The sequence below is a fragment of the Phragmites australis genome, chromosome 18 (genome assembly GCF_958298935.1).
Source record: "Phragmites australis chromosome 18, lpPhrAust1.1, whole genome shotgun sequence".
NCBI classification, from domain to species: Eukaryota; Viridiplantae; Streptophyta; class Magnoliopsida; order Poales; family Poaceae; genus Phragmites; species Phragmites australis.
The window spans coordinates 18,289,669-18,315,050 of NC_084938.1; the positions used below are offsets into that span (position 1 = coordinate 18,289,669).

Genomic DNA, 25,382 nt, shown 5'->3' on the forward strand with positions numbered 1-25,382 from the left:
CCACTCTCATGATCTTCACTGTTGTTATCGGTGTCCATGAATTGAAGAACATTAGGCTCCTTGGGATCTCAGTTGAGGTGTCCCACCTCATGGTATACATCCAATGGTCTGGACTTAATGATACTGGTGTGAATCAGTTCACTTTGATCGTTCGAGCGGTACGCTATATTTCTGCAGGTGATTTCAGAGCCGGCAAGATCTGTTCCATCCAAACACCTCCAAGTTTTCTAAAACTAAAGTATTTTGTAAAATCATAGTATTTTTTAAAAACTCTAAAAAAAACTCAGCGTCCAAACAGGGCCTTAACATGTTAAAAGGAGGAAAGTTTTGATAGATGCATGCCACTGCAGTCCACAGACGTCATTAGATGTCTCGCTGGCACGTAGGAGCAAAGCTTAGATGCCTCCACAGACAAAGGCGCAGTCGAAGACCTTCGGAATTTGGAAGAAGTTACATCCATGGACACCAGCTTGCAGCTGGCACTCTCCCGAGCCATCCGATTGATATGCAACGGACGGTCAGGATGCACCGATCGTCCGATCCCGTTCCGTAGAACGAGACGCACCTCACTGCATGCGTCGGCAGTTGGGTTCTATCGGACGGCCGAGACGTGTGTGCGGACATGCAAAGCCAGCGTCCCCACACGTGTCCTGCCCCACGTCTTCTCTCCCCGCGATCAGGTTCATATCACCCAGTCAAGTAGGCCGCGAGGAGCGATGCAGCCGAGCGCGCACCCACAAAACTCCCGACCGCTCCGTCCCAGCAGGCCCACGCCCCGATTTGGCCTCCGATCGCCTCCGCGCGCACGGCCATCACGCACCACTGTTCCCCCGTCCGCGGGCCGCGCCTCGCCATCGCCGGCCGGGAGCCCTAGATCCTCCGCCTCCCTGCTTCCGCCCGCCGCCCGCCAATGGAGGCGATGGAGGAGCTCTCGGAGCTCGCTGACGCGACGCTGCAGGGCGCCGCGCTGCTCGCTGACGACGACCCCGCCGCCGACCGCCCCAACCGCCGCGGCTCCTCGTTCCTCACCGTCGTCGCGATCGGCAACGTCGTGCGTACCCCGTACCACATTAACCGCCCTCCCTCCCTCGATCGTGGGGCCTCTAGGCTCTAGCGCCGTTCGGTGTAGACGTTCATCGTTGCTCGGTTAGGTTGTGGTGTGACGGGGTTTCCACTCGTGTTTGTGCAGGGCGCGGGTAAATCGGCGGTGCTCAACGGCTTGATCGGCCATCCCGTGCTCGTGAGTACCACGCTCTCTCTCTCACTCTCACTTTTTCCCAACATTTTTCTCTGTCGTATCTCATATGTCGTTCGACACATTGTCCGATTCTGTTAAACTTTAACTATTCCCCTTTGCTTGATAACCAAATGTTAAATTACGGTGGCCTCTAAGTGCATAATTTTCATTTGCTAATTTTATCTTGTGTATTCCCATCTCCGTTACGTTTAATGTTGGGGAATTCATGATGTAACACTCCGTTTAGCGCTTTAGGATTTCTAAATGTTTATCTAGGAGCTTTCTGTCAGCCTGCCTTGACAGTTGACAATTTGTGCAAATGGTGCCTGCCTATGGGTGCAGCCTACGGGGGAGAATGGTGCAACAAGAGCCCCGATCTGCGTGGAACTGCAGCGGGATGCATCGCTCAGCAGCAAGTCTATCATGCTGCAGATTGACACCAAGTCACAGCAGGTTTCTGCAAGTGAGTTCTTTTCCCAATTTCTTCTGCATGGCAAGAGAATTCTGGGACTTTGAGAACACATGAGATAAATGTGGGTGCATGCATGTGCCTGTGAGTGATTACTGAATGATTATTATACAGGTTCCCTCAGGCACTCGTTGCAGGACAGGTTGAGTAAGGCTGGTTGTAGTTCTGGTATGGGGCGATCCAATGAGATCAATATGAAATTGTGCACGAGCACAGGTTGGTTTGTTTCTCTGTCGTTCTTAATTGTTGCATATGTGGTCTGTGTTGATCAACTAAGAGAATGCTGTTGAGAACAGGTTCTTTTCTTTTCTTCTTTGAATATGCATTCACCGCTTCAATTCAACAGATAAAAGATAATGTTATGTACTAGGGTGAAAAAAAGGGAACACACACCGGAGAAATCCTGTTGAGTACTTTTTGCTACTTATAGTTAGAGATGCAACCACTACCTCAGAACGGATTATCACAACGTATTATTGCATACGGATTTTAAATCTTATCATAGACGGTTATAGATTCCATCTCTGCAAAAGTATCTGTGATTTCGATCTTGTTACAGATGATTTCAGCTCTGTCCGTAATAGAGTTATACACAGATGGATTTTTTGGAAATCCATTTGTGAGTAATAAGAGTCACTTACAATTTTTGTTGAAACCTGTTTATGTTCATTATCACAAACAGAGATTTTTTTTAAAATCATCTGTGTGACCCTTTCTCCCTATAAACAAATTTGCTTCCTAGCTACCCTCATGGTCCAGACATACACACTTTTATGATTTACAAATTAAATAACACATTGACACATTATTTATAACATCGATCACACATTATTCATAATATCCATTAATCACACATTGTTCGAAACACAAAATATAGGCATTTACATATCATAAAGGTTAAGAACATCAAACAGATACACATCACACATTGTTTGTAACACTTAAACCTAGCTAGCTAAACACACTCCCTAGCTATACATCATGATCGACATTGTCTTCCAAAAGAACGAAATGATAGACATCATGGTGATGTCATCATCCAGAATGATAAAAAGTGATAACAAACTTGGGTCGATCGACACTGTCTTTCAGAAAGATGAGATTATAGACATCATTTCAGCCTCCTACGTTTCAACATAATGTCAACCCAAGTGTCATCTTCAATGACCAGTTTGCAGTCATCCGGATCATGCTCCATCTTGATTATCCCACGCATGAGCCAGAACCAGACTGCGTTATTGCCAAACCGCTAGTCATGGTTCAACAAGAAATGCGCATTGAAACCAGCCTTGCAATTAACGAAAATATATCCATTATGATGAACATCAATGAAGAAAATTCCATTTGGAAGAACATAATAGAGAATACAATTCACATCATACACAGGGTCCACGGAGGGGTCCTTCACAACAATGAAGAAAACGATGACCACTCGGCCGAAGTCGACGCCAAGCATCCACACTATCAAAGCATCCATAGGGACAACTCTATCCTGCCACCACTTGATCACCGTGAACTACGCCATTGCAGATCTACCACGAAAACTAGGTATTGCAATCAGTTTTACAGATCGAAGCAATTAAAACTAACAAACCCCAACTAAACCGTGATGAGAACCATATAATACTCACCTCAATGTAGTGAAGAAATTCAACCTCGAGATCTCACTTCTCCGATGCTTCTCAGTGCAGTGAAGGGATGGCGAGTGAGGATGACGCTTTTAGTGCAGTAGAAGATACGAACACTAGGATGACGAGTGAGGAAGAAGAACCTTTCTCATCGGTTTATATTGAGGGGAGACGAGCGGATTGTGTGTGTAAGAAGACAAAAGGGCCAAGGGAGACGAGTGGTTAAATCTGTGCCTATCATACAGATATAGACGGATCTTACAATAAACTGCATGTGACAATATCACAGATGGTTTTTGTCTAACGTCAGTGACACTATCTACTTTCACTGATTCGGTGGTATTGAATTGGACCTAAGTGAATTCCTGAATAGATTCGACTACATGTTTTAAGTTTGCTATACACTAGCTCTACTTTGATTGTAGAGTGCTCTTCAACTGGTAAATAGTAAAGGGTTAATCTCATGTAACATGTCCTTTTAGATCTGTTGAATAGGAGCAGAACTCCAAAATTGTATCGTAACTTATAAAACAAATAAAATGATATTTTGTAGCTTTTGAGTGAGGGTAACATTGTCTTTTGTAGGCATGTAGCTGCATCCTTCTCCACCGCAACCTTTGGCAACGCCTTGCTGTTCTGATATCTAAAGCATGCATGTTTTGAGATCAAAAGCTAGATGCTTTGACAACAAAATTGCCCAAGTTTTGATGAAATATATACCTGAGTGCATGTCTTGAAAAATGAAAACCCTTCCTATTTAAGGTTACAGTAACCAACTTATTGTGTTTCCACTTCTCTTAAATATATACTTTTGATTTTGTTTCAGCCCCTTCACTGAAGTTAATTGATTTACCTGGGATTGATCAACGGAGCATGGATGAATCAACGGTCAGTATTACAAATTAAAGTCTTCTATATGATTGTTTGTTTAGCTATTTACACGACTAGCTGATTGCCAAGGCAATTATGCGGCTAGGTTTGAAAATACAGTTTGATTTACTATACAGCCATATATATTACTTATGACTACAATTGTATTTGCCATACAACTCTTATGCCTAAAATTATAGTTGTATCATACAACTAAGATGAATTTATTGTATCCAACTAATATATATGTCATAGTCCGACCCACCGAAATTTATGCTGTAGATTCTTCTTCTTTTTCTCTATTTGTGAGAATATCTAGGTTTATCTTCTTTTTGCTGAATAATGTGGGAGTTTCTAGCCCTTAGAGTGAAAGAGGTGCCTTCAGTCTCACGTATCATTTTAACTATATATTACACTTCATTTGTGTTAAAAAGTCTTTGTGTTTGCTAATGATCTACTTGGGAATCGATATCTATTTTTTTCTGAAATACATTTTCTCACGATTAATTTGTTTGGAAAGGGATTTGCGTGACAGTTTGCTGGCTTTGGCGTAGCGGTAGAAATGAAAAAAACATGTACGACATGGATTTGGTCAAAATCTGTGACTAGTTTTGTATGGATGCCTGCTGCTTATGATTTAATAACAATGCACAGTACACACATTAAGTTGGATTTTGGTCAAATGAATAAACATACCACACACACACATGGAAATAGCTGTGCATATTATCGTATGGATGAATAAAAGGTAACACATTGGTGCAAAAGCATACAGTGGGTGAGAAGTGCAAAATATCGACCATCCTGGAGTGTCCGGTCTGCAAACTAGTGGAATGGAGGCTCCCCACGCACTTATGTTGTTTTGCAATAACCCCATGCAAGTCAATGTCTGTTCGCGGATGACTGGGACTGCCATACTGGTTTATTCCATTCCCTTCTCGATACCCCTTAGAACAGAGCTGGCTGTCATCTCCTCCAAACTGACAGCGCCATAGCTCACTCTCCCCACTTGTGGTACCCTCACCTCCGTCAATATGCATTTGTTACATGAACCGAATGACGCAAACAAGTTCGAACGTCAATGAATCTTTGGCGAGTATGTTCACCATGGCATCAAACAAGCAAGCGAGAGATGTCACATGTGGTGGAATGTGTTGAAGTAGCAGGTGTTTGCCGACCAGGGCGGGCAGATATGCAGCGCTTTGTGGGTTGTTGATGCATATGATGGTCATGGTTATAGACATCCTTGCCAACCACATTTACTGCACTGAGGGTTTTCGCAAAGACTTTGACTTGCACAGCGGGGCTGTTGCGAAAGTGCATAAGTGGACGGGGGTTGTGGTCTTCCTCCATCTTAGCTGTGGGTTGCGGTTCGAACACTCTAGGATGAACTTTTGCACTCATTCACTCACATGTGCTTTTGTGCTACATACGTTGAAATATTGGAGTGATGCTAAAATCCACTCAAAATAATACAAATATGTCCTGCTTCCACTGGTAGGATTTCAGTGATGTTTTTAGGCAATCTGTATTCCACACTTTGCTGAATAACTAATGCATGCCAACTGCAAACCTATACAAAAATAATTCAGAGGGCTTTCTAATATTTTTTGAATTACCTAATTGGTATGCTACATTTCCATATTTTCGAGGACTATCGTGGAAATTGCAAAACTAACAAAATGTCTTCTCTCTATTTCTACATATGTGATTTGCAATTGGCAATCGTGACTACAGATTGGCAACTATGCGGAGCGCAATGATGCAATTTTGGTAGTTATCATTCCAGCTCTACAAGCACCTGATGTGGCATCTTCTCGAGCTCTAAGGATTGCCAGAGAATTGGATTCAGAAGGTGCGTATGATAGGCTGCACTAAAACTAGACACCTCTTCATTACACTTTCTCCAACATATCATTCAAATTGTTACTTAGTGTTGGATGAAAGCATATATTAATTTTAGTGTTGGTTTACTAGGTACTAGAACCATAGGCGTCTTAAGCAAAGTTGATCAGGCTGCTGGAGAGCAGAAAGCCCTGGGTGCTGTTCAGGCCTTGCTTGTAAACCAAGGTCCAAGAACAGCTGCAGACATTCAGTGGGTAGCTACAATTGGGCATTCTATTGCTATTGCATCTGCTCCGTCTGAAGTAGGTTCTGAAACCTCACCAGAAACTTCTTGGCAAGCAGAAGGTGACAACCTTATCTCTATACTCGGCGGAGCTCCCCAAAGTAAGCTTGGTCGAGTAGCTTTAGTTGATTCACTTGCTAAGCAGATAAGGACACGGATAAAAGTTAGGCTTCCAAATCTCCTGAATGGGTATAAACTCGTCCTGCCCCATGCGGTCAACTTTTGTAGTTGCATGCTAGAATCTACCATCATCTCCCCTTTCATATAACTGCAGTCTTCAAGGAAAGTCTCAGATAGTTGAAGAGGAGTTAGCGAAGCTTGGAGAACAGATGGTCCAAAGTTCTGAAGGAACCCGGGTCATTGCTTTAGGACTTTGCCGAGAATTTGAGGATAAGTTTCTCCAACATATTGCTGGTGGTGAGGTTAGTTATGGTGATGCACACCCTCGTGGACTCTCCTCTCTTAGATTTACTCATGATATAATGTTTATTTTTTGTGAGAACTGAAGGATATTGAAAACTTCGAACAAGCTTACCTGTCGTGCAGTATAACTGTCGTCATAAACCCACTAGTTTAGACCACCCTTTTCTTGGTTTAGCCACCTTTCAGTAATGTACTAAACACTTCGTAGAAGTTTGCTCTGTATTGCCTGTTTGATCTTTTTTTGGTACATAACAGGCTGTATCTTGCATCATTGCTTCCTTTTAATGTATGTGGAGGGTCTAAATGATCAGTGGACTAAGTGCAATATCCCAAACTCAATTTTGTAGACTGTCACTATGATTTTTATTTTATTTAAGGTTTAATCCATCAAAAAGGTTATAACTCATCTTAGTCGTAATACCATCCATACCGATATACCCCTTGAAATTGTTAATAATTTTGTCATATTCTGAAATTTGTCCCTTTCAAGACCTGCTGGAATTTAATCATACATGAAATTCTACTGTTAATAAGCAGGGTGCAGGTTGGAAAGTTGTTGCAAGTTTTGAGGGAAAGTTTCCAACTAGGATCAAACAACTACCTCTGGACAAGCATTTTGATATGAAAAATGTCAAAAGGGTAATTGTGTTATACTCGAACGAAAATTAAAGCAACCTTACTTGAGCTTGTCCAATTTATGGTTAAAAATATTCGTTTTCCTTTTGTTAGATTGTTCTTGAGGCTGATGGTTATCAACCATACTTGATATCACCGGAGAAAGGCTTAAGGTCTCTAATAAAAAGGCTTCTAGAGTTAGCAAAGGAACCATCAACACTCCTTGTGGATGAGGTAATATATTTAAAATACTACAGCCTTCTTCTGAATTAGAGAACTTGATCGTGCAGTCTGCCACAAACTATAGTTAACATTATACTCTGGTCTTTAATTTCTAGCTCATCATTTATTAGTGCTCTTCAAGGTCTCTTCTACATGTACCTTGCAAAAGAACCTTGACTATTAAAAGTCAGTTTTAGTAATCTATTGTATGACATTTGTAATCTGGCACTCTAGTTTCGAAAAGTGTGAGTTGTATGTTTTGTGTACAAACATTCTGTTCAGATCAAAAGATACTTGTGTAATGCACAATAATTCGTATGCCTGCAGCCAGAAACCGTACCATTGCAATTCATTCTAGGTATCTGCTGCTCATATCAATTCCTGTTGTTCCTGCTTCTACAAACATACTTACAAGTCTAATCGTACCATTATCACTCAGATTACAAATATTTTCATGTATGTGATACATTGTTATTTTTATTCCTTAGCTGATGACGTCCCTTGTCTTTTGGCCCTGTTCAAATGCAGTTGTAATCACTTTTGTCACTAAGTTGTATGCTTATTACATTGTTACTATCTAACTACTTTTGTTGGGATTATTGTTATCAGGTTCACCGTGTATTGCTAGAAATAGTGTCAGCTGCAGCAAATGCGACTCCAGGACTTGGTAGATATCCTCAATTTAAGCGTGAGGTATAATTCTTAAGTGTGCTAAAGAAGCATAGATTTATTCTTTTAGTCAATAACTTTTTTATCTCCTTTGTTTCCACAAGGTAATTTCCATTGCATCTGCTGCTTTAGATGGCTTTAAGAATGAGGCAAGAAAGATGGTCATTGCTCTAGTTGATATGGAGCGTGCATTTGTGCCTCCCCAGCATTTTATCTGCTTAGTGCAGAGGAGGTTAGTTGATCTTGCTTCATAGCAACTTGTGTTGTTTTTCCTTATTTTCTTAATGATCAATAGGTGGCGCTTTGCATTAGCTATTCCCTTTCAAACGTAACACTGTTAGAAATAGTAATTTATATTCCTCTGGAGGCTCTAGGCCTCTCTCTCTATCTATCTATATATATATGTATGTATATATATATATATATATATATATATATATATATATATATATATATATATATATATATGTTACAATATGCAATATACTCTAGGGAAATTACACAGAGCAATATATATATCTAGCATCCGCTTAAATTTATGGGAGATTAACCATACTGAGTTTGGAGAGATAGAACTTGTGTTGAGCTGTACTCTGTGCCTTCATGAAGAAATCAGCTAACTGAAGATTAAAAGGAACATACTAAAGAGCAATCATATCATCATGTACATGTATCCGTGTGTAAGAAGCATCAACGCTAATATGCTTAGTGAGCTTATGCTTCACTAGATCTTGAGCAATACTGATAGCACATGTACTATCGAGTAAAGAGGGGTAGGTGCAGAAGAAGAAATATCAAAATCCTCAAGTAACCACCACAACCAAGTGAGTTTCGCTGTCAACAACATCATGGCTTGCAACTCAGCCTTTGCACTAGAATGAGAAACTGCAGTCTACTTTTTAGTCTTTCAAGCAATGAAAGAACCACCAAGGAAAACATAATAGGTAGAAATAGAGCAGCGATCAAAAGGATCACTAGCCCAAGTAACATCAGAATAAGCATGAAGCTGTAAAGAGCTGGAGTGAGGAAAAAAGAAACGACGAGAGATAGTCCCACAAAGATAGCGCAAAACACGTAGGAGATGACTATAGTGGAGCTGAATGAAAGTAAAAACAAACTGACTAAGGATGTGCACTACATGAGAAATGTCAGGACGAGTGACACTAAGGTAAACAAGACTCTCAACTTGATGATGGTAGCAAGTGGGATACGCAAGAGGCTCTAGTGGACCAAAGTTGAAGGTTAAGCTTCATGGGAGTCTCAATAGTGCGCTCATCTGTGAGAGAAGAACGATAAAGATCTTAAATATACTTCTCTTGGGACAAAAATAAGCCCTCAAAAAGTAGAAGAAATCTCAATTCTAAGAAAGTAACGAAGATGACCAAGATCGGATATAAGAAATTGCTTATTGAGATGAGCCTTCATAAAAGCAGTATACTCAGAATCATCTTCTATAGTGATCATGCCATCAACATACAATAGAACAAGATTCAGACCATGAGAGGAATTGTGAACAAAGAGCGTAGGATCATGAGTACTAATAGAAAAACTAGTGGCAATAATCACAGAAGAAAAACGGTCAAACCAGGCTCGAGGGTCTTGCTTAAGGCCATAGAGAGATCGACGGAGATGACAAACCATGCCCTCAGGAACAGAATACCCTGGCGGTGGGTGCATGCAGACCTCCTCACGCAACTCACTATTAAAAAAAGGCATTCTTGACATTAAGCTTGGAGATAGACCACTGACGGATAGAGGCAACAAGAAGAAGAGTGCGCATTGTGGTCATGTGGGCCACTGGAGCAAAAGTCTCATCATAGTCACGACCATACTTATGCTGGAAACTACAGGTGGTAAAATGAGCCTTATAGCACTCAAGAGAACCATCAGAGTGGGTCTTAACCTTATACACCCACTTGCATGTGATAGGACAAACACATAGGGGAAGAGGAACAAGATCCCACGTGTCAGTGCACTCAAGAATAGTGAACTCCTCTGCCATCAAATGCTATCATTCCTAATAAACAACAGCATCACGATAAGAAGACGGCTCGACAGGAACAACACCAGTAAAGCCAAAATGATTAGGAGGTCGAATAGAATGGTGATCCTGAAGAGAATAGTGAGAAGATGAGGGAACTGATTCTCTGGAAGGACATGGCTCATCAGAAGGCAACACTACAGGATGGAAGACAACACAGGAATGATGAGTTCAGTAGAAAGGAAAAGGCGTAACAATGCCAGAAGAAAGAGTAACATGTGAGATGGAAGCCAAAGGCGTGGAAGGCACCGAAGAAGGCACAATAAGAGATGGCGCCAACGTGCCCGACGAAGATGGGTGTGGCGGGAAAGGTGAGAAAAGACAGCGGCTCGACCAAGGAAGCTGAAGAAGTGGAGGAGAGGTACGAGGATAGAAAGGACAACACTCATCAAAAGTAGCATCCCGAGAAACACGCATCTAGTGAGCAGCAGGGTCCAACACCGATGACCCTTATGCTCATCACTCTAGCCAAGAAAGACACACTCAACAGATTGAGCGGTCAATTTGGTATGTTCACGCGGGGGGTGGGGGAGAACGTAACAAACACAACAAAAAAGACGAAAAAAAGAGTAGTCAGGAAGGTGTCCACATAAATGCTCAAAAGGAGTCCACCCTTGAGAAGTTGAATGTTGATCAAGTATGTGGCAGTGTAGACCGTCTTAGCCTAAAAAAGAGGTGGGACAGAAGAGGTAATCATAAGCGCGCGAGCTGTTTCAAGGAGATGATGATGTTTGCACTCAACAACTCCATTATGAGCATGAGCTCCATGACATGAAAACTGAGACAACGTACTTTGTTTAACAAGAAAGGAACGAAGATGTCCAAAAAGAAATTCGCTAGCAAAACCAGCACAAAAGACACGAATGGGTGTGTCAAACTGAGTACGAATCATAGTGGCAAAGTGTTTGTATATAGATAACACCTCGCTATGAGAAGAAATGAAATAAATTCAAGTGTGGCGAGAGAAATCATCTATAAATATAATATAGTAGGTATGACCCCCTTTCGAAACGAAGGAAGTCGACCCTAAACATTTGAATGAACAATATCAAAAAGACGTTGAGACACTGACTCACTACGAGGATAAGGAAGTTGAATATTCTTACCAAGCTTATAACCCTGATAATCTAAAGATGCATCTCTTGAGACAGAACCTAAAAGACCACGATGAACTAATGAAGATAGACATGACCCACAAATATGACCAAGATGATGATGTCACTGCTGGAAGGAGCCAGTAGTTAAGGAAGCAGAAAGATCGGTTGCGGCAGCGGAAGGAAGACAAAGCTAGTCAAGCTCCCATAGACGCTAAGAATCAAGGTACTGGGGGACAGTATCAACCAGATCACCAGTGCGATGATCCTGAACATAGCAAGAGTCAGAAGCTAGAATAACGTGACTGTCGGTGACATGGGAACTGGGGGTCCCCGAGTCCCGAGGCCAGGACAGCAGAGTGCCACGTGGCGCATTCCCTCGTGGACTTTTCCCTGAGGTCCGATGAGACCAAGTTCCAGGAGAGGGTGCTCGGGGCCATGAACAGTGGTCCCCGAGTACCCGAGTTCCGCGAGGACCCGAGAAGTACAAGTTCCGGGAGAGAGCGCTCGGGGCCATAAACAGTGGTCCCCGAGTACCCGAGTTCCCCGATGACCCGAGCAGACACAGTTCCGGGAGAGAGTGCTCGGGGCTATGAATAGTAGCCCCCGAGTACTCGAGTTCCCCGAGGACCAAGAAAAGGCATATCCGGGAAAGAATGCTCGGGGCTATGAGCAGTAGTCTCCGAGCACCCAGAGTTCCCCGAGGACTTGAGAAGCCCCTTGCCGGTGGACCCCACCAGGGCTCAGCGGTGAGGTGTCAATTAGTGAGAGGCCCGATGCTGCATTTAAAAGGGAGCGTGGCCTGTCACTTCCAACCACTCCCCCCACGCCTGCTGTCAGTCCCTGCCACTACCTGACAGGGAGGCGTGGGGGTATTTAATACGACGGGTCTCATCGCGCGTCATCCGACGCGTCTCGGGATATCGTCGCAGGGCTCGAGGCATATCACCTGCCGCTCTGCTGTGTCAGGCTCGCTCTGACCGGGCGGGCACGCGGGGTTGCTCGGTGGATGCCCGGTGGGCCCTCCCCGCTGCACCCGCTGAAAAGCAGGATGATGACGACAGGATCGGACAGGGGCGCGTTTTTAACCCCCCCGGTAACATCAAACTGCAGCCCATGATGGTTGCTTTCCATTTATGGCGCCTTAGAACTCGCGTCCTCCTTTCTGGCATGCCAAGTCCCCCTGACGGTATAAAAGGAGGCGGCGCATCCCGACAGCGAGGACAGGTCTCAGAGGTTCAGAAGACAACGATTTCTTCAGGACCGAGACAAGCTGACAAAGAACAAGAAGCACGAAGCTCTAGACTTAGACAAAAACCCTTGTAACACCAGAAATCCTTAGAGAGGCATTTTCAGACTATTTATAGCATACACACAGGAGTAGGGTATTACGCTCCGTGCGGTCCGAACCTGTCTAAAATTTCCTGAGCATTTATTTCCACTAGCATCCGATCATCCTTCCCACCTGCATCTCATTCACTCTCATTTATTTCGCGTACGAGGTAGATTCAGAATCATCCCCCTAGCCGAATCTCAAAGGGGGTCCCTCCGGATCCCCGCTTGTGGAGTTCATCCTCCGACAGTGACAACCATGGTCAGTAAGCTGACCAGATGACATGAGCTATATGATGAGTTGTGGAACGTGAGTAACAGAAGGAACGCTAAAAGATGAAGTGCTAAAGGTGCCCTGACTAGCAACAGAAAGAGAAGTACCATCAGCAGTAATGACATGAAGAGGAGAAACAAAAGGATGAAGTAAAGATAGTCTAGAAGAATCATAAGTCGTATGAAAAGATGCCCTGAGTCAAGAATCCAAGGTGAATATCTGACTGCATAGAAAGTGGTCTCTCAGTGACATAAGAGGGAGTAGCAGAACCTAATGTTGTAGAGCCAGAGATAGCAACCAGGTAGTGAAGTAGCATCACAATCTCCTGCTGAGTGTTAGTCGAAGAGGTAGTCGAGGTAGAAGCACCAGAGGAACGCCGAAAATGCTTCTTCTTCCGATAGCAATTCACCTCAACATGACCCTCCATGCTGCAGTAGGTGCAGCGAGGGCAGCCACCACCACCTGAGGAGGCCATAGAAGGCGAATAAGTCACACTAGGAGCAGGCAGCAGTGTAGATGAAGACATAAGCACAACAGGTGGGCAAGTTGTGAACACTGAGGGAAGCGACAGTAATATAGAACCACGCAAACAAGTCTCCTTCGAGTGTAGCTCCATAAGAGCCTCCACAAGCGTGACATAGGGATATCATGCAAGCAGCTGAGCATGACGCTGCTCAAACTCTGGACGAAGGCGAGACATGACCTTGTAAAGGTGTCGAAAATCCTGTTCTGTACGCAAATCCAAGTAGCATTAACAGGAGTGGCAACCAACAACACAAAGGGAGGCCAACTGACACCAGATAAGCGACATATGAGCATAGAACACATCAACTTTGATATCACCCTGCTAAAGAGACTGCTCCTGGAAAACAACAAACATATAGAGAGTATCCCCAGAGGAAGGTGGACAAGGAGTGTCGCCAGAGATAATACACCAAGGATGAAGTCAACACATGTGAATGTGCATATGCTGCGTGAAGTCCTGATAGTTGGCACCATCAAAGATCAACGATCACTGAGGAATGGAAACGGTGCTCAATGACATCATGAAGAAGTGTGAAACGACGGCGAGAGCACAAAGGAGAAACAGCGGTCGACGGCGAGAGCGCAAAAGAAGCGGTGAGTAGCTACAAGTGTGCAAACAAGCAGTGGCAAGCGATGATGAGAGCATAAAAAGAGAAGCAACGATCGACGGTGAGAGGCAAATGAAGCGGCAGGTTGCTACAATTTTTTTTCTTTTTTTAACTACACACGAGAGAGGCTTGGCTGGTGAGACGGCACATGAGCAGAACAAAATGGATCGAAGGCGTTCCCTTGACCCAAATTCGAGCGGCAAGCCGAATCGGGAGGGGGGCGCAGTTGAATCGGAGGGGCAACATTCAAATCATGAGGGGCCGGTAGCCGAATTTGAGACAACTTGGCGACGGGGCCGACGACGAGAGCCGAATCGACAGAGCAGTGGCGAAATCTGTGGAATCTGAGGCGAATCAATGGCGGGACTGATGGGTCGGCAGATCAGACCGGTGACGAAGAGATTGTGCCGGTGGAGGTGAGTGCTGGTGGCCGAAGGAAAGCTGGCCGACGGGCGAAGCGACGACGACACACATGCTGGTGAGCACCTGCGGCTGAGAGCAAGCCAGCGAGTGGCCAACGAAATCCATTGACTGTAGATCTGGCCGAGAACAAGGGAGAGGCTAGATCATGATGAGTTGCGGCGTCCTAAAACAGCCCTAGCTCTAATACCATGTTAGAAATAGCAACTTGTATTCCCTGAAGACACTGAGTCAGTATATATACATGTACATATTATAATATGCAAAGAACCCCTTATACTCTGTGGATATTATATAGAGCAATATATAGAACAAACACATCTCTATTTTAATATTTTAATTTTAATTTTGTACTATCTGTTAGATGTTTATTGACGTAATTCTGGAATTCAGAGTAGCTCACAGAGTGAGTACTCAAAACGTGTTTTTATTTTGTATTAAACTATGAACTTGTATCATTGTAAATTCATTGGAATTATATTCACTTGAACATCAATGGTGTTACCTTAATTTGTGCTCATACCATAGCATTAAAATTAGTCGGATGGTCAACACATAGACACCTACATTAATTTTGGATCTATTTAGTTTGTGCCCATAAGAAGCATATTAAAACCAAGACAAACATTGGCATCACTAAACTCTGGGCAGCCAAGTTGGTTTCTTAAGTTTTGGCCAACATTAGCTCCACAAATGAATCAGACTTAAAGAAATCGTATCCTTACCAAGATTTATGTATCAAATCAAATGGCGATCAAGTTTGGTCAAAATTACAAAAGGTTTCCAAGGCAACCTTTGGCTCTCGTGGGCATAAAATTACGGTTACTTTGTGAGCTACCTGCCAGATATGTTAATACCTTGGGCTATTAAGGAAATGAGAGTACACAGTAGTCATTCTAGGGAAATTCACCTCTACATTTATCTAGACCAAAGAGGTCACTTTGTATAATACATGTACAAGGGTCAATATGGGCCAGCCAAAGTGAGCCAGAGAGCTGAAGACCTATTCTAACATTTACAGATACATTTAGTCATTGAACAACTGTAGCACCGGATACCGACTCTGCTGGAGCTGCTACAGTACCCCGCAAATCACTGTCGCAGCCGGATCTGCAGAAATGCCTCCTCTGTTGGAGATGGCCTGACAAAGATGAGCTGTGTATCCTTGTTTAGAAGAGGAACAATGGAGTTTTCAGCCCACAACCTTAACCACCACATGTGTTATCCTATACTAATAATGTGGGCGCCACCAAAGTTTGGGCTATGAAGAGGAGGTGGTCTGTATATCTAGCAATTTGTTCAATACGCTATAACCAACATAGGCCAGTGTCCTATATTCGTTTAAACTATGTGTGCTAACACATTGAAATGGATTCGCTAAATATGTTTTACCAGTTTGTAGGCGGTGGATGCTAGCTTTTAGAGTGGATATTATAAAACTACATTTTTTTAGTTTAACTATCACGAAACTACATTTTTTCTCTCCTATTTCATAAAACCACACTTAATTTTTATCACTTTATCACAAAACTACACTTCTTTTAGTTTAACTATCACAAAACTACACTTTTCTTCTCCTATTTTACAAAACTACACTTACGTTACATCACATTATCACAAAACTGCACTTCTGTTACTATGAACAGATCTGACAAGATAGACTCAAGCATTCCGCTAACTTGACAAGCAATTGTGATATAGCGTAGTCGACCACATCAGCAAACGGTAAGGGCTGAAGGCTATAAGTATGACGTTTGAGCTCATCTTATTAGATCTATTCACACTAACATAAGTGTAGTTTTATGATAAAATGATGTAAAGTAAGTGTGGTTTTATAAAATAAGAGAAAAATTGTAGTTTTGTAATAGTTAAAAAAATATAGTTTTATAATATTTACTCTGGTTTTTATGTTGTATAAGAATAGTCGAAGGTGCACCTTTGTTGATTTTTTATGAGAAATCATGAGTTGATGTAGTGACCGTTGATGCATGGTATTGTCCCCCCTCCCCCTCCCCGCCCCAAGAACTGGGATGGTTCTGTATTGATTTTTATTTTCATATCTGTTTGTCAATTGTTACATTCAGAATGGAAAGGCAACGTCACGAGGATGAGCTGAAGAATCGCTCTACAAGGAAGGGTCAAGAAGCCGACCAAAACAGAGTATGCTACTCTGCATTGTATATTGTGGCTAGTTTTATGTTTTTTGTGTGTTTGTAATTTACTTTACCTCATTGTTATTCCATCAATAACTGGGGCAAAATGGCATTTTACTTTACATCATTGTCAGGATACAAGCCCACAGAAAAGTTCACATCATGGCCAGACGAAACAAGTACCAAATATACAGGTTTTAGGGCCTGCAGGAGAAATTACTGCCGGTACGGACCTACTACAATTGTATATCTTTAATTTTATTAGTTTTAAAAATAAATAGATGAAAACAGCTGTCTATAAGCAGAAGTTTTTTCTATTTCAAACGTTTTCAGTGGATAAATTTTTCTTATTGAATGCATTTTTTTCTGTCAAAGGTTTTCTGTTTAAAAAACGTGCAAAAGCAAATGACTGGAGCAAGCGATGGTTTGTTCTGAACGAGAAAAGTGGAAAGGTTGTTTTATCAATATTGTACTAAGCATCTTATTACCTTTCATCATAAATCAATATTTTTTACTATTTTGAAGGTGGCACTAAATTTAGTTTTATATTCAGCTTGGATACACCAAGAAACAACAGGAGAGACATTTTCGGGGCGTCATAAATTTGGAGGTAGTAAAAAAATTTAGTACTCTATTGTTGGGATGCTTCTAACTGTCATTTGGGTAATCAGGTTTTTGGTGATGCAATGTGTTTTCTCAATTTGATGCGCTGGCTGCAGAAGAATATTATGTTTGGTTTATTCCTGATAGCATTTAGTTGGTAATTTCCTTTACCATGAATCCCATAATAGATTAATTGCTGTTAGATTAGTCAGAAGAAAGCAGATACTGTGAACATATGAGCAGGTGCCTGGAAACTGGCGGGGCGTTGTTCCGGTTCACAAAAAACCAACCGACTTATTTATTTTATTTTTTTTAAAAAATAAATTTCTTTTATTTTCTTTTTTTAAGGTAATTTTGAAGTGTGGGATATTTAGATGCAACTGTAAGCCTATTGGTATATAAGTAGAATTTAAAAGACAGGGTGAACCGACTGAATCCAAACAGGGGTACCAAAATGTGGGCTTGGCCAGATTGGTTATTTTTGCTGGTTCTTGGAACCCTATTATGTAACAGCTCAAATATCTTAACATGAAATAAAAATATATTTTGTATATAAAGAAAATAAAAATACAAGATAAATAAAACCTAAGAAGAATATGTATGTATATATACATAAAGGTATATGTATATGCATATACTCAAGTAAAGAGTTAAACTCTTTTTTTAATTAATTGTGAGTCATATGTATATATACATCTAAGTATAATTTTGATTGAAATGTTTGCCTATAAATATGTGTGTTTTTTATTAGTGTATATAAATAATATACATGTTGTACAAAGTATATGAATGCATGCATGTATAAGTATACATAGGAAATACATGAAAATAGAAAAGAAAAAGCCAAACAGGCCGACTTCACTCAATCCGGCCCAACCTCCATCCGCCTCTTCTCTCTTCTTTCCCCTCTCGTCCCGACAGCCTGCGGCCCGATCTGCTCTCTCCCTCCCTGGCTTGCTCTCTCATTCCTTCTAGACCCCGCAAGCACCGAGCTAGCTCATCTCCTCTTCTCCTTCTTCCTCACACTTCTCTCCTCTCCCTTCTCTGTTTTCGTTCGACAACAGCACGGCAAAGGGGAGCCTGCGATGGATACGTTGAGACATTGAGTCCAAGCTAGAGGTCGACCGAGGATCACCAAGACGGGTTCACTTGTCCTCCACAAAGACGGAGCCCGAGCTGGATCTAGCCAAGCCCGACACAAAGAGGAATCGACCCCAAGCTCAAGTTCGTTGGCCACACGAGTCCGAACCAAATCCAAGCCAATTCGGATGAATCCGTGCATGAAGGTTTCTAGAAGATCAGTAGATGGAATTCTGGAACCACACAGGTGCTTTTTCCTAATACATCTACGGCCGAGCCGAATTGGAAGAGGAGACCGAGTTCAAGCCGTATCCGTCGCCGTCAAATCAAGTCCGACTCGATTACGCTGGTTGCTCCCCCCTCAACTATAAATATGCACCCAAAGCTTCCCCTCTCGCCATCACCAATCTTTCGTCCAACAAACAAAGGCAAGATAGCCACTAGAGACCCTTTGCTGACAAGCTCCGACGCCTAGAGCCGTAGCTCACCATCGCTAGCTTAACCTAGGCCTTCCTGTCAATGATGTGTTCACTGGGTGAGTTCGCTGCGAGCCCCTAATCGTGTTCCATTGCTTATCGAAGTATTCCGGCCACCACGATGAGTTTCCGACAAGTTCCAATGGGTGCGCCGCCATCCACCATCGGATCTTTGACACATGATCACGATGAGATGATAGCGTATTGATTCGATTAGATAGATCTCAGTCGTCGGATTCGAAGTCGACGGTTTGGATTTAATGTGACTTAACGCTACAATCAGTTAGTGCATAATGTCGTTAGCCAGCAACGTCAGCGAGCTACGTCTGCTATTTTGCTAAGGTGTCAACCCACTTCAGCGTAATCCACCCAGTCAGCAGCCACATGTCAATACACAGTCATCACCGTTTTCTTTTATTTGTTTTAATTTTGTGTTGATGTCATAAAGGTTATATATTGTGGGATAAATAGATTTCTAGTATAAAATAATTCTAAAATATAAGATTAATTTGGAAAATAATTTTAATAATGTTATTCAATTATGTTTAATGTTCTATATAGTTTTATAATTCAAATAAATTTCAAAAAATAATATAAAATCCTAGAAAATCATATATTGCTCCAGAAAATTCTAGACAACTTCATAATCACATAATTTCATCTGTAGTTAATCTTTTTAACCTGTTTTAATCTTTTGGAAGCCGTAACTTATCAACCATAGCTCTAACTTGATTTCTTCTTTTGCTAAAATTTGCAAAAAAACGTAATCTTTTGTGTGATGATGATTGTTGTATGTTATTAGGTTCTTTTTAAATCTTGGTGTTTATGTGTTGCCTTTATGCTTATGTTCGCGAGTAGACATCAACGTTCAGAAGGAACTAGAAGGACTTAAGGATCAAGATTTTGAAGACCCAACTAAGTATTATGAAGGCAAGTTGTGTCCTTGATCATATTGATCCCAATTTTTAAAATGTTTTGTTTTACAAACATGCATGCTAATAATATTGCTGAAAATCCCAAAAGTTATGCTTCACTCTAGTTTTCCTTTATCATCCTTGACGCTATGTTTATGGTTTTGTTTATAGAATGGTAGATGATGCTTAGCCTTTCTTTGGGATGATATTGATTATGATAATGGCTCAACTGAATATGATAATGATCCTATGTAACTATGATAAAAGATGATGATGTAAATTTTGTCGCAACATGGAATTAGGATTTGAGCAAGTGGTTTGATGAGACTGGTACATGTTGTATAGTTGGGTTTATGGTAGTCTTGATCAAATATAAGAACCGGTTTATGGAGTGATCTTTTCAAGTTAACAGTTAAACTACAAGCCTGGTATGAGACAGACCTAACCGATTAATTTGCTCCACTCCCAGTATTGTGTATACCATTTGGTTGTATGGAACGAAAATGTGTACTTCTAGGGTTTCCATACGGCACAATAAGGGGTTTCCGTTGTTGAGGTGTATGCACGCGACGGTGAAACCTTCGGATATGCACATGTTGAGAGGGGCTTTGTAATGGATTTCTAGCGCACACCTCGGAATTGTGTAAGAGTTATCTATTGGCCAATGGGTGCTTGACAAGTATGGAAGGCATGACTTGTGGGTAAAGTGTACAATCTCTATAGAGTGTAAAACTGATTAAACAATCATACTCATGGTTACGAGTGGCAAGTAAAACCTCACATGATTATAACTTGACAGTTTAGTTGGTTGGTCAATCATGGTGGTGAGAACTATGATTGAGTTATTGTTCAACATTGGTGGTGGAAACCATGGTTGAGATTTTGGAAGTTTGGTTAAGTCAAGATGGTTAGAATCTTGAGGTGGATGTTTATTTACAGTAATTCACTTAATTATTTATTTGCTTTTCAATTGTTTTAAAGTAAATGCTATTTTTTCTACAAAAGAGCCAATATTACCATATTATTGTTCAAATCTTCATATACATATTATTTCCTCAAATTTGCTGAGTACGACATGCACTCACACTTACTATCACCAAACAAACTTAGTTAGAGAAGGCACTGGAGAGTTCATGGAGGATGTATTGTTCTAAGGTGTTTTCTATGTCAATTTGCCTGTGGAGTCATCATGAAGGATAGAGTTTGTGCAATTCCACTACAGTTTTATACAGATCTTGACCCTCCAAAATCACTTTTGTAAGATGATTAATTACGATTAAGTTGTATATTATAATAATTATCATCAATGAAGTCACTATGTGTTGGGATTTATTTCTGGGCTCAACAAGATGAGATTGGTCAGTTTCTTAAACTGGTCTCGACATAATTCCTACCGCCATCTTATCATTGCTTGATAGTGGTTGCATCGTTTCTCTGTTGTATTACACCATTTATTTATTTATTTATTTTTTGCAATTTGAAGGATTGTAATCTTGAGGAGATTTTAGTTGATGAAGATCCTCCAAGAAGTTCTAAAGATTCTAAAAAGGCAAATGTGCCAGATATTGGAAATGATCCTAGTCTAATGTTCAAGATTACTCACAAGATTGCTTATAAAAATGTTTTAAAAGGTACTTTTACACCTATTTTCCAATCGATAAAATACTGTTTATTTTCCTACGCTAAACTTATTAATCATTGTGGCAGCCCACAATGCTGTTATACTAAAGGCTGAAAGTATGGCTGACAAAACTGAATGGGTCACCAAGATTAAGAGCATTGTTGAATCAAAAGGGTCTTCTGCTAAGAGACCAAATGCTTCAGAAGGTGGTGTACCAATGAGGCAAAGCCATTCAGATGGTTCTCTAGTAAGTCGCAAGACCTTACATGTGTATTTTGTCAGAAGTATCATAATGCTTACAGTTGGTTCTGTTTTTTTAACAACTTCAGCTTGTTGCCATTTTTTTACTCCTGAGAATAGCTTGTCACCAGGATTTTGGGACTCTTCCTCTACAGTAGGATACCTCTACAGTAGGATACTTGTGGTATTAGTACTTCATTCTTGTAACTGATATTTGATACTTGCACATACTATCCTTCCAGGACACAATGCTAAGAAAACCTGTGGACCCTGAAGAAGAGCTTAGATGGATATCTCAAGAAGTCCGTGGATATGTGGAAGCTGTCCTCAGCAGTCTTGCAGCAAATGTCCCCAAGTTAAGACCTCGATGTTTTTTCAGGCTTTCCTGCTCTCTTGGTTTCACGTCCTGCAATGTCTTACTATTCCAGTTGAGCAGGCTGTGGTTCTTTGCCAAGTAGAGAAAGCAAAGGAAGATATGCTTAATCAGCTGTATACTTCCATAAGGTTAGCTCTATCAAACAAAAAAAAATTATACTTGGGTGCTCAGTAGTCAGTATGTTCGTTTTAGTGAAAAAAAAATTTCTAGCTCTTCGTGTGATGATTCTGTGGCATTTAAGCATCACGTACTTAAACATACTTCTGCATTCTCTTTCATTAAGCAAGATTTTGATTTCATTTTTTAAGGTATAACTCAATGTAGTAGTACATATTGTTATTTCTCAAAGAAAGACCTTGATTCAGGCTTCACTGTTTCAGCCTTTTAGGCGCTAGTTGCCGTGTTCTTTTAATAATTATATCTCCACTTTGGTTGAGCCTCTATGGTCCTGCAATTGCGTATGGATGTCAATTATCAGACCTTCTTGTAGAAATCGATTTCTTAGAGTTACTAAGGCACAAGAACATGACTAAACAAAATATTAGCTTTATCCTGGATTTTTCTCTGATTCAAGATAATTTCGGGATGATAAATGCAAGTGCTTTACTGTGAGATTAACAGTTTGTCAGAGATCCTGTTAGCCAATGTTTTCAGAGATTGTAGTCAACTGATGGCCTTAACATTTTAGAATATATTCTTACCTGGCAAAATAACTAACCGCTCTCATCTGTGGTTAGCACGGAAAGCACAGCCAAGATTGAAGAGTTAATCCAGGAGGACCATAATGTGAAGCGCAGGCGTGAAAAATTCAAGTTGCAGTCATCCCTTCTTTCCAAGGTTACTCGCCTGCTCAGCGTCCATGATAATCGCTCAGCCAGTGCTAGTTGGTCAAATGATTCTGCTGTATGAGGTAAGCCGGTTCCTTTTATGAATTAATGTACATTTGGGGACTGCCCCCTGCGAGATGCATGAAAAATGCTCTGAGAAATGTTCTTGATCAATAAATATTGCAGCTACATATCCATACATGTTCTGCGATTCTTGCCTTTCTAAGCATGGTTTTGCATTGAACCTAAGCCTACTACCATATTCTCCTTTTGATTTTTTTGGTCTCTTAGAACCAGAACCACACAGTTAAGTCAGGTAATTGCTGTAGTGCCAGAAGTGTGACATTTGCTGGAGCACACCCTAAAATAGAGAATTTGCTAATGGACCATTACAAAATTGTGGTAATTTTCCAGAACACATTGAAATTTAGGAAACAGAAGGATTATGAGAAATCTTATTTTTCCCATTGACATGGATCCAATCTGGATGGTCTTAGAGTCAGAACCGGTGTAGATGACCCTGTTTTCAGTTCGGCATCCAGATCAGCTTCAAGCGAAGGGGAGATAAGAATTTTGTTGCCCCATTCCTCTAAATTTCAACATGGTTATATTTGGTGTCCATAGTTTATTCTAGCCAATTACCTTAATTATACTGTCCATGAGCGAATTATTGATTTTTCTTAGAACGTTTGAATTAATAATTGTAGAGTGTGCTCTAGTAAACGTCACACTTTCGCAGTGTCCTACTGCAAATTTTCCTAAACTTATTCCATGTGTAAGGAGACGCTGAGTTGGCAATTCATCTCTCGCAGAGAGTATCCCGGTAGCCAGTGGGCATTCTAGTGATGAATGGAAATCTGCATTTCATGCTGGATCCACCAATTCATCTGCGGGAGCAACCTTTGGCAACCGCTGCTTGCCGAGTCGAGGGTCGCCGCCACCGCCACCAAATGGTTGTTGACCAGGGTACAGCTTCTGTTTAGTTTCCAAGGAGCCCGTCTCTTTGCTCCAGGTGCCCGAGCAGCTATTTCTGTGTTTTCAGAGGAACACAGTAATAACTGTTGAAGCTTGACTGGATTACTGAAGCAAGGCGTCCATAGGTTGTGAATAACAAACCGTCGATAATATAAGTAAATGTAGATTTCTATTATTTTTTCCACTCACATTTCTGCTGTAGGATCGATCTATTTACTGTAATTTTTTGCTTTCTTTAATATTTTTTTTGCTTTTATGCAATTTTTTCTCTTTGTTTTTTCCGCTGCTGCCATTTGTTCAATTGGACTGTATGAAGCAAGAGCTTAGCTTAGTTTGGTTTGTTGGAGTAAGGAAATGGTAACTGAATCATATGTTGGTAAATGGTGGTCCCTTTTCTTTCCCATTTTGAATTATGAATTAGCAAGTCATGCAAATCTAGTGAAGCTTAATGATGTATAATCTTCCTACACTGTTTTACGGTCATGTACTCATGTACCGGGTCTTTTGCTTGCCCTAGTTTCCTAGCATCATGTCGAAATCGATATTTATTTTGTGAAAAAAGTTGGATAAGATCTCTGATGTAACATCCTAAAATCTTAGGTTGTAGTTTTTGATATAATTAATTATTTTTAATCCGAGATAACGAGTTTAATTTTGAAGAAATCAAGCTTCTTTAAACTTTGGAAGGATAAATTGGATTACTTTCCCTTTTCTTTTGGAATTCATTTGGTGTGTTCAATCTATGGTGATTGATTTGTTTGGTGTTAATGTATTTATGAGATTTTATTTTAATTTTCTTGAATTTTTTATGCATCAAAAATCATGTTTTTATATGCATAGAATCTTGTTTGAATTCTGAGAAAATTCGGCTTAGCTAAAAGTTACAAAACTTTAAACTAGTACACTTAAAGGTATGTAGTATTTTTGGTAATTTTGATAGAATTTTTGAGCATATCTGAATAGGCTTCAAAAATAGAAGATTGTCTTAGTTAAAAATAAAATATAAGCTACAACATGCACCGCGAGCCATTTTCCCTCCAGTGGATTGTTTACTCTCGTCTGGGCTAGCCCAAATCAGCCAACTGCCATAACACGAACGACACCAGTGTCATCGTTCTCCTCGCTCTGTTCCCACGATGTAACGGTGATGGACACTCACCACGCCGCTCCATATTCTTGGCTTCTCGCTATCAGCCGAGGAAGTCGTCCATCTCGCACGGAAATGTCCCCTATGCGCTTGTTGTTCCTCCATATCCCCTCTCTCAAATCCGCTCACCTCTACGCGTCCGTGCGCCTTGGCTCCCTCTTCGTTTTGCTGCTTGCCTCGCGCCAAGTGCACGGCATGGTGACGCCACCATGCGCTATCTCCCTTCTCTAGCTATAAAGCTAAGCAGAGCATGCCATCTCTCTTGTTCCCTATCTCTCACCTCACTTGACCACACCAAGTTTGCGAGCTCGCCCCGTTTGGCGAGAGCGTAGCCATCCTCCTCGACGTCGGCAATTTCCGTCATTCCACATAGCCGCTCGAGTGAGTATTCTTGGCCGAGCTAAACCCCAGTGAT

At 41.2% G+C, this 25,382-nt stretch overlaps 1 protein-coding gene across 1 annotated transcript; it reads left to right on the plus strand.

Annotated features, from left to right (window-relative positions):
• The first annotated feature begins 718 nt into the window (after positions 1–718).
• On the plus strand, positions 719–24,233 carry LOC133899821 (dynamin-2A-like). The gene is made up of 22 exons (XM_062340888.1): positions 719–1,051; positions 1,190–1,240; positions 1,580–1,700; positions 1,821–1,922; positions 4,161–4,222; positions 5,942–6,059; positions 6,182–6,521; positions 6,607–6,754; positions 7,293–7,394; positions 7,485–7,604; positions 8,202–8,285; positions 8,366–8,493; positions 16,640–16,715; positions 16,843–16,933; positions 17,084–17,160; positions 17,262–17,318; positions 21,265–21,412; positions 21,489–21,649; positions 21,885–21,996; positions 22,077–22,146; positions 22,756–22,928; positions 23,658–24,233. The coding sequence occupies exons 1-21, from the start codon at positions 911–913 to the stop codon at positions 22,925–22,927; spliced, it is 2,481 nt and encodes an 826-aa protein (XP_062196872.1). The 5' UTR covers positions 719–910; the 3' UTR covers position 22,928; positions 23,658–24,233.
• Positions 24,234–25,382: the final 1,149 nt, after the last annotated feature.

Coding starts and splice junctions, on each gene's coding strand:
- LOC133899821 (XM_062340888.1), top strand. CDS start 911: ATGGAGGCGATGGAGGAGCTCTCGGAGCTCGCTGACGCGACGCTGCAG. Junction 7,395..7,484: donor ATATGAAAAATGTCAAAAGG/GTAATTGTGTTA, acceptor TCCTTTTGTTAG/ATTGTTCTTGAGGCTGATGG. Junction 17,319..21,264: donor GGGGCGTCATAAATTTGGAG/GTAGTAAAAAAA, acceptor TGCAATTTGAAG/GATTGTAATCTTGAGGAGAT.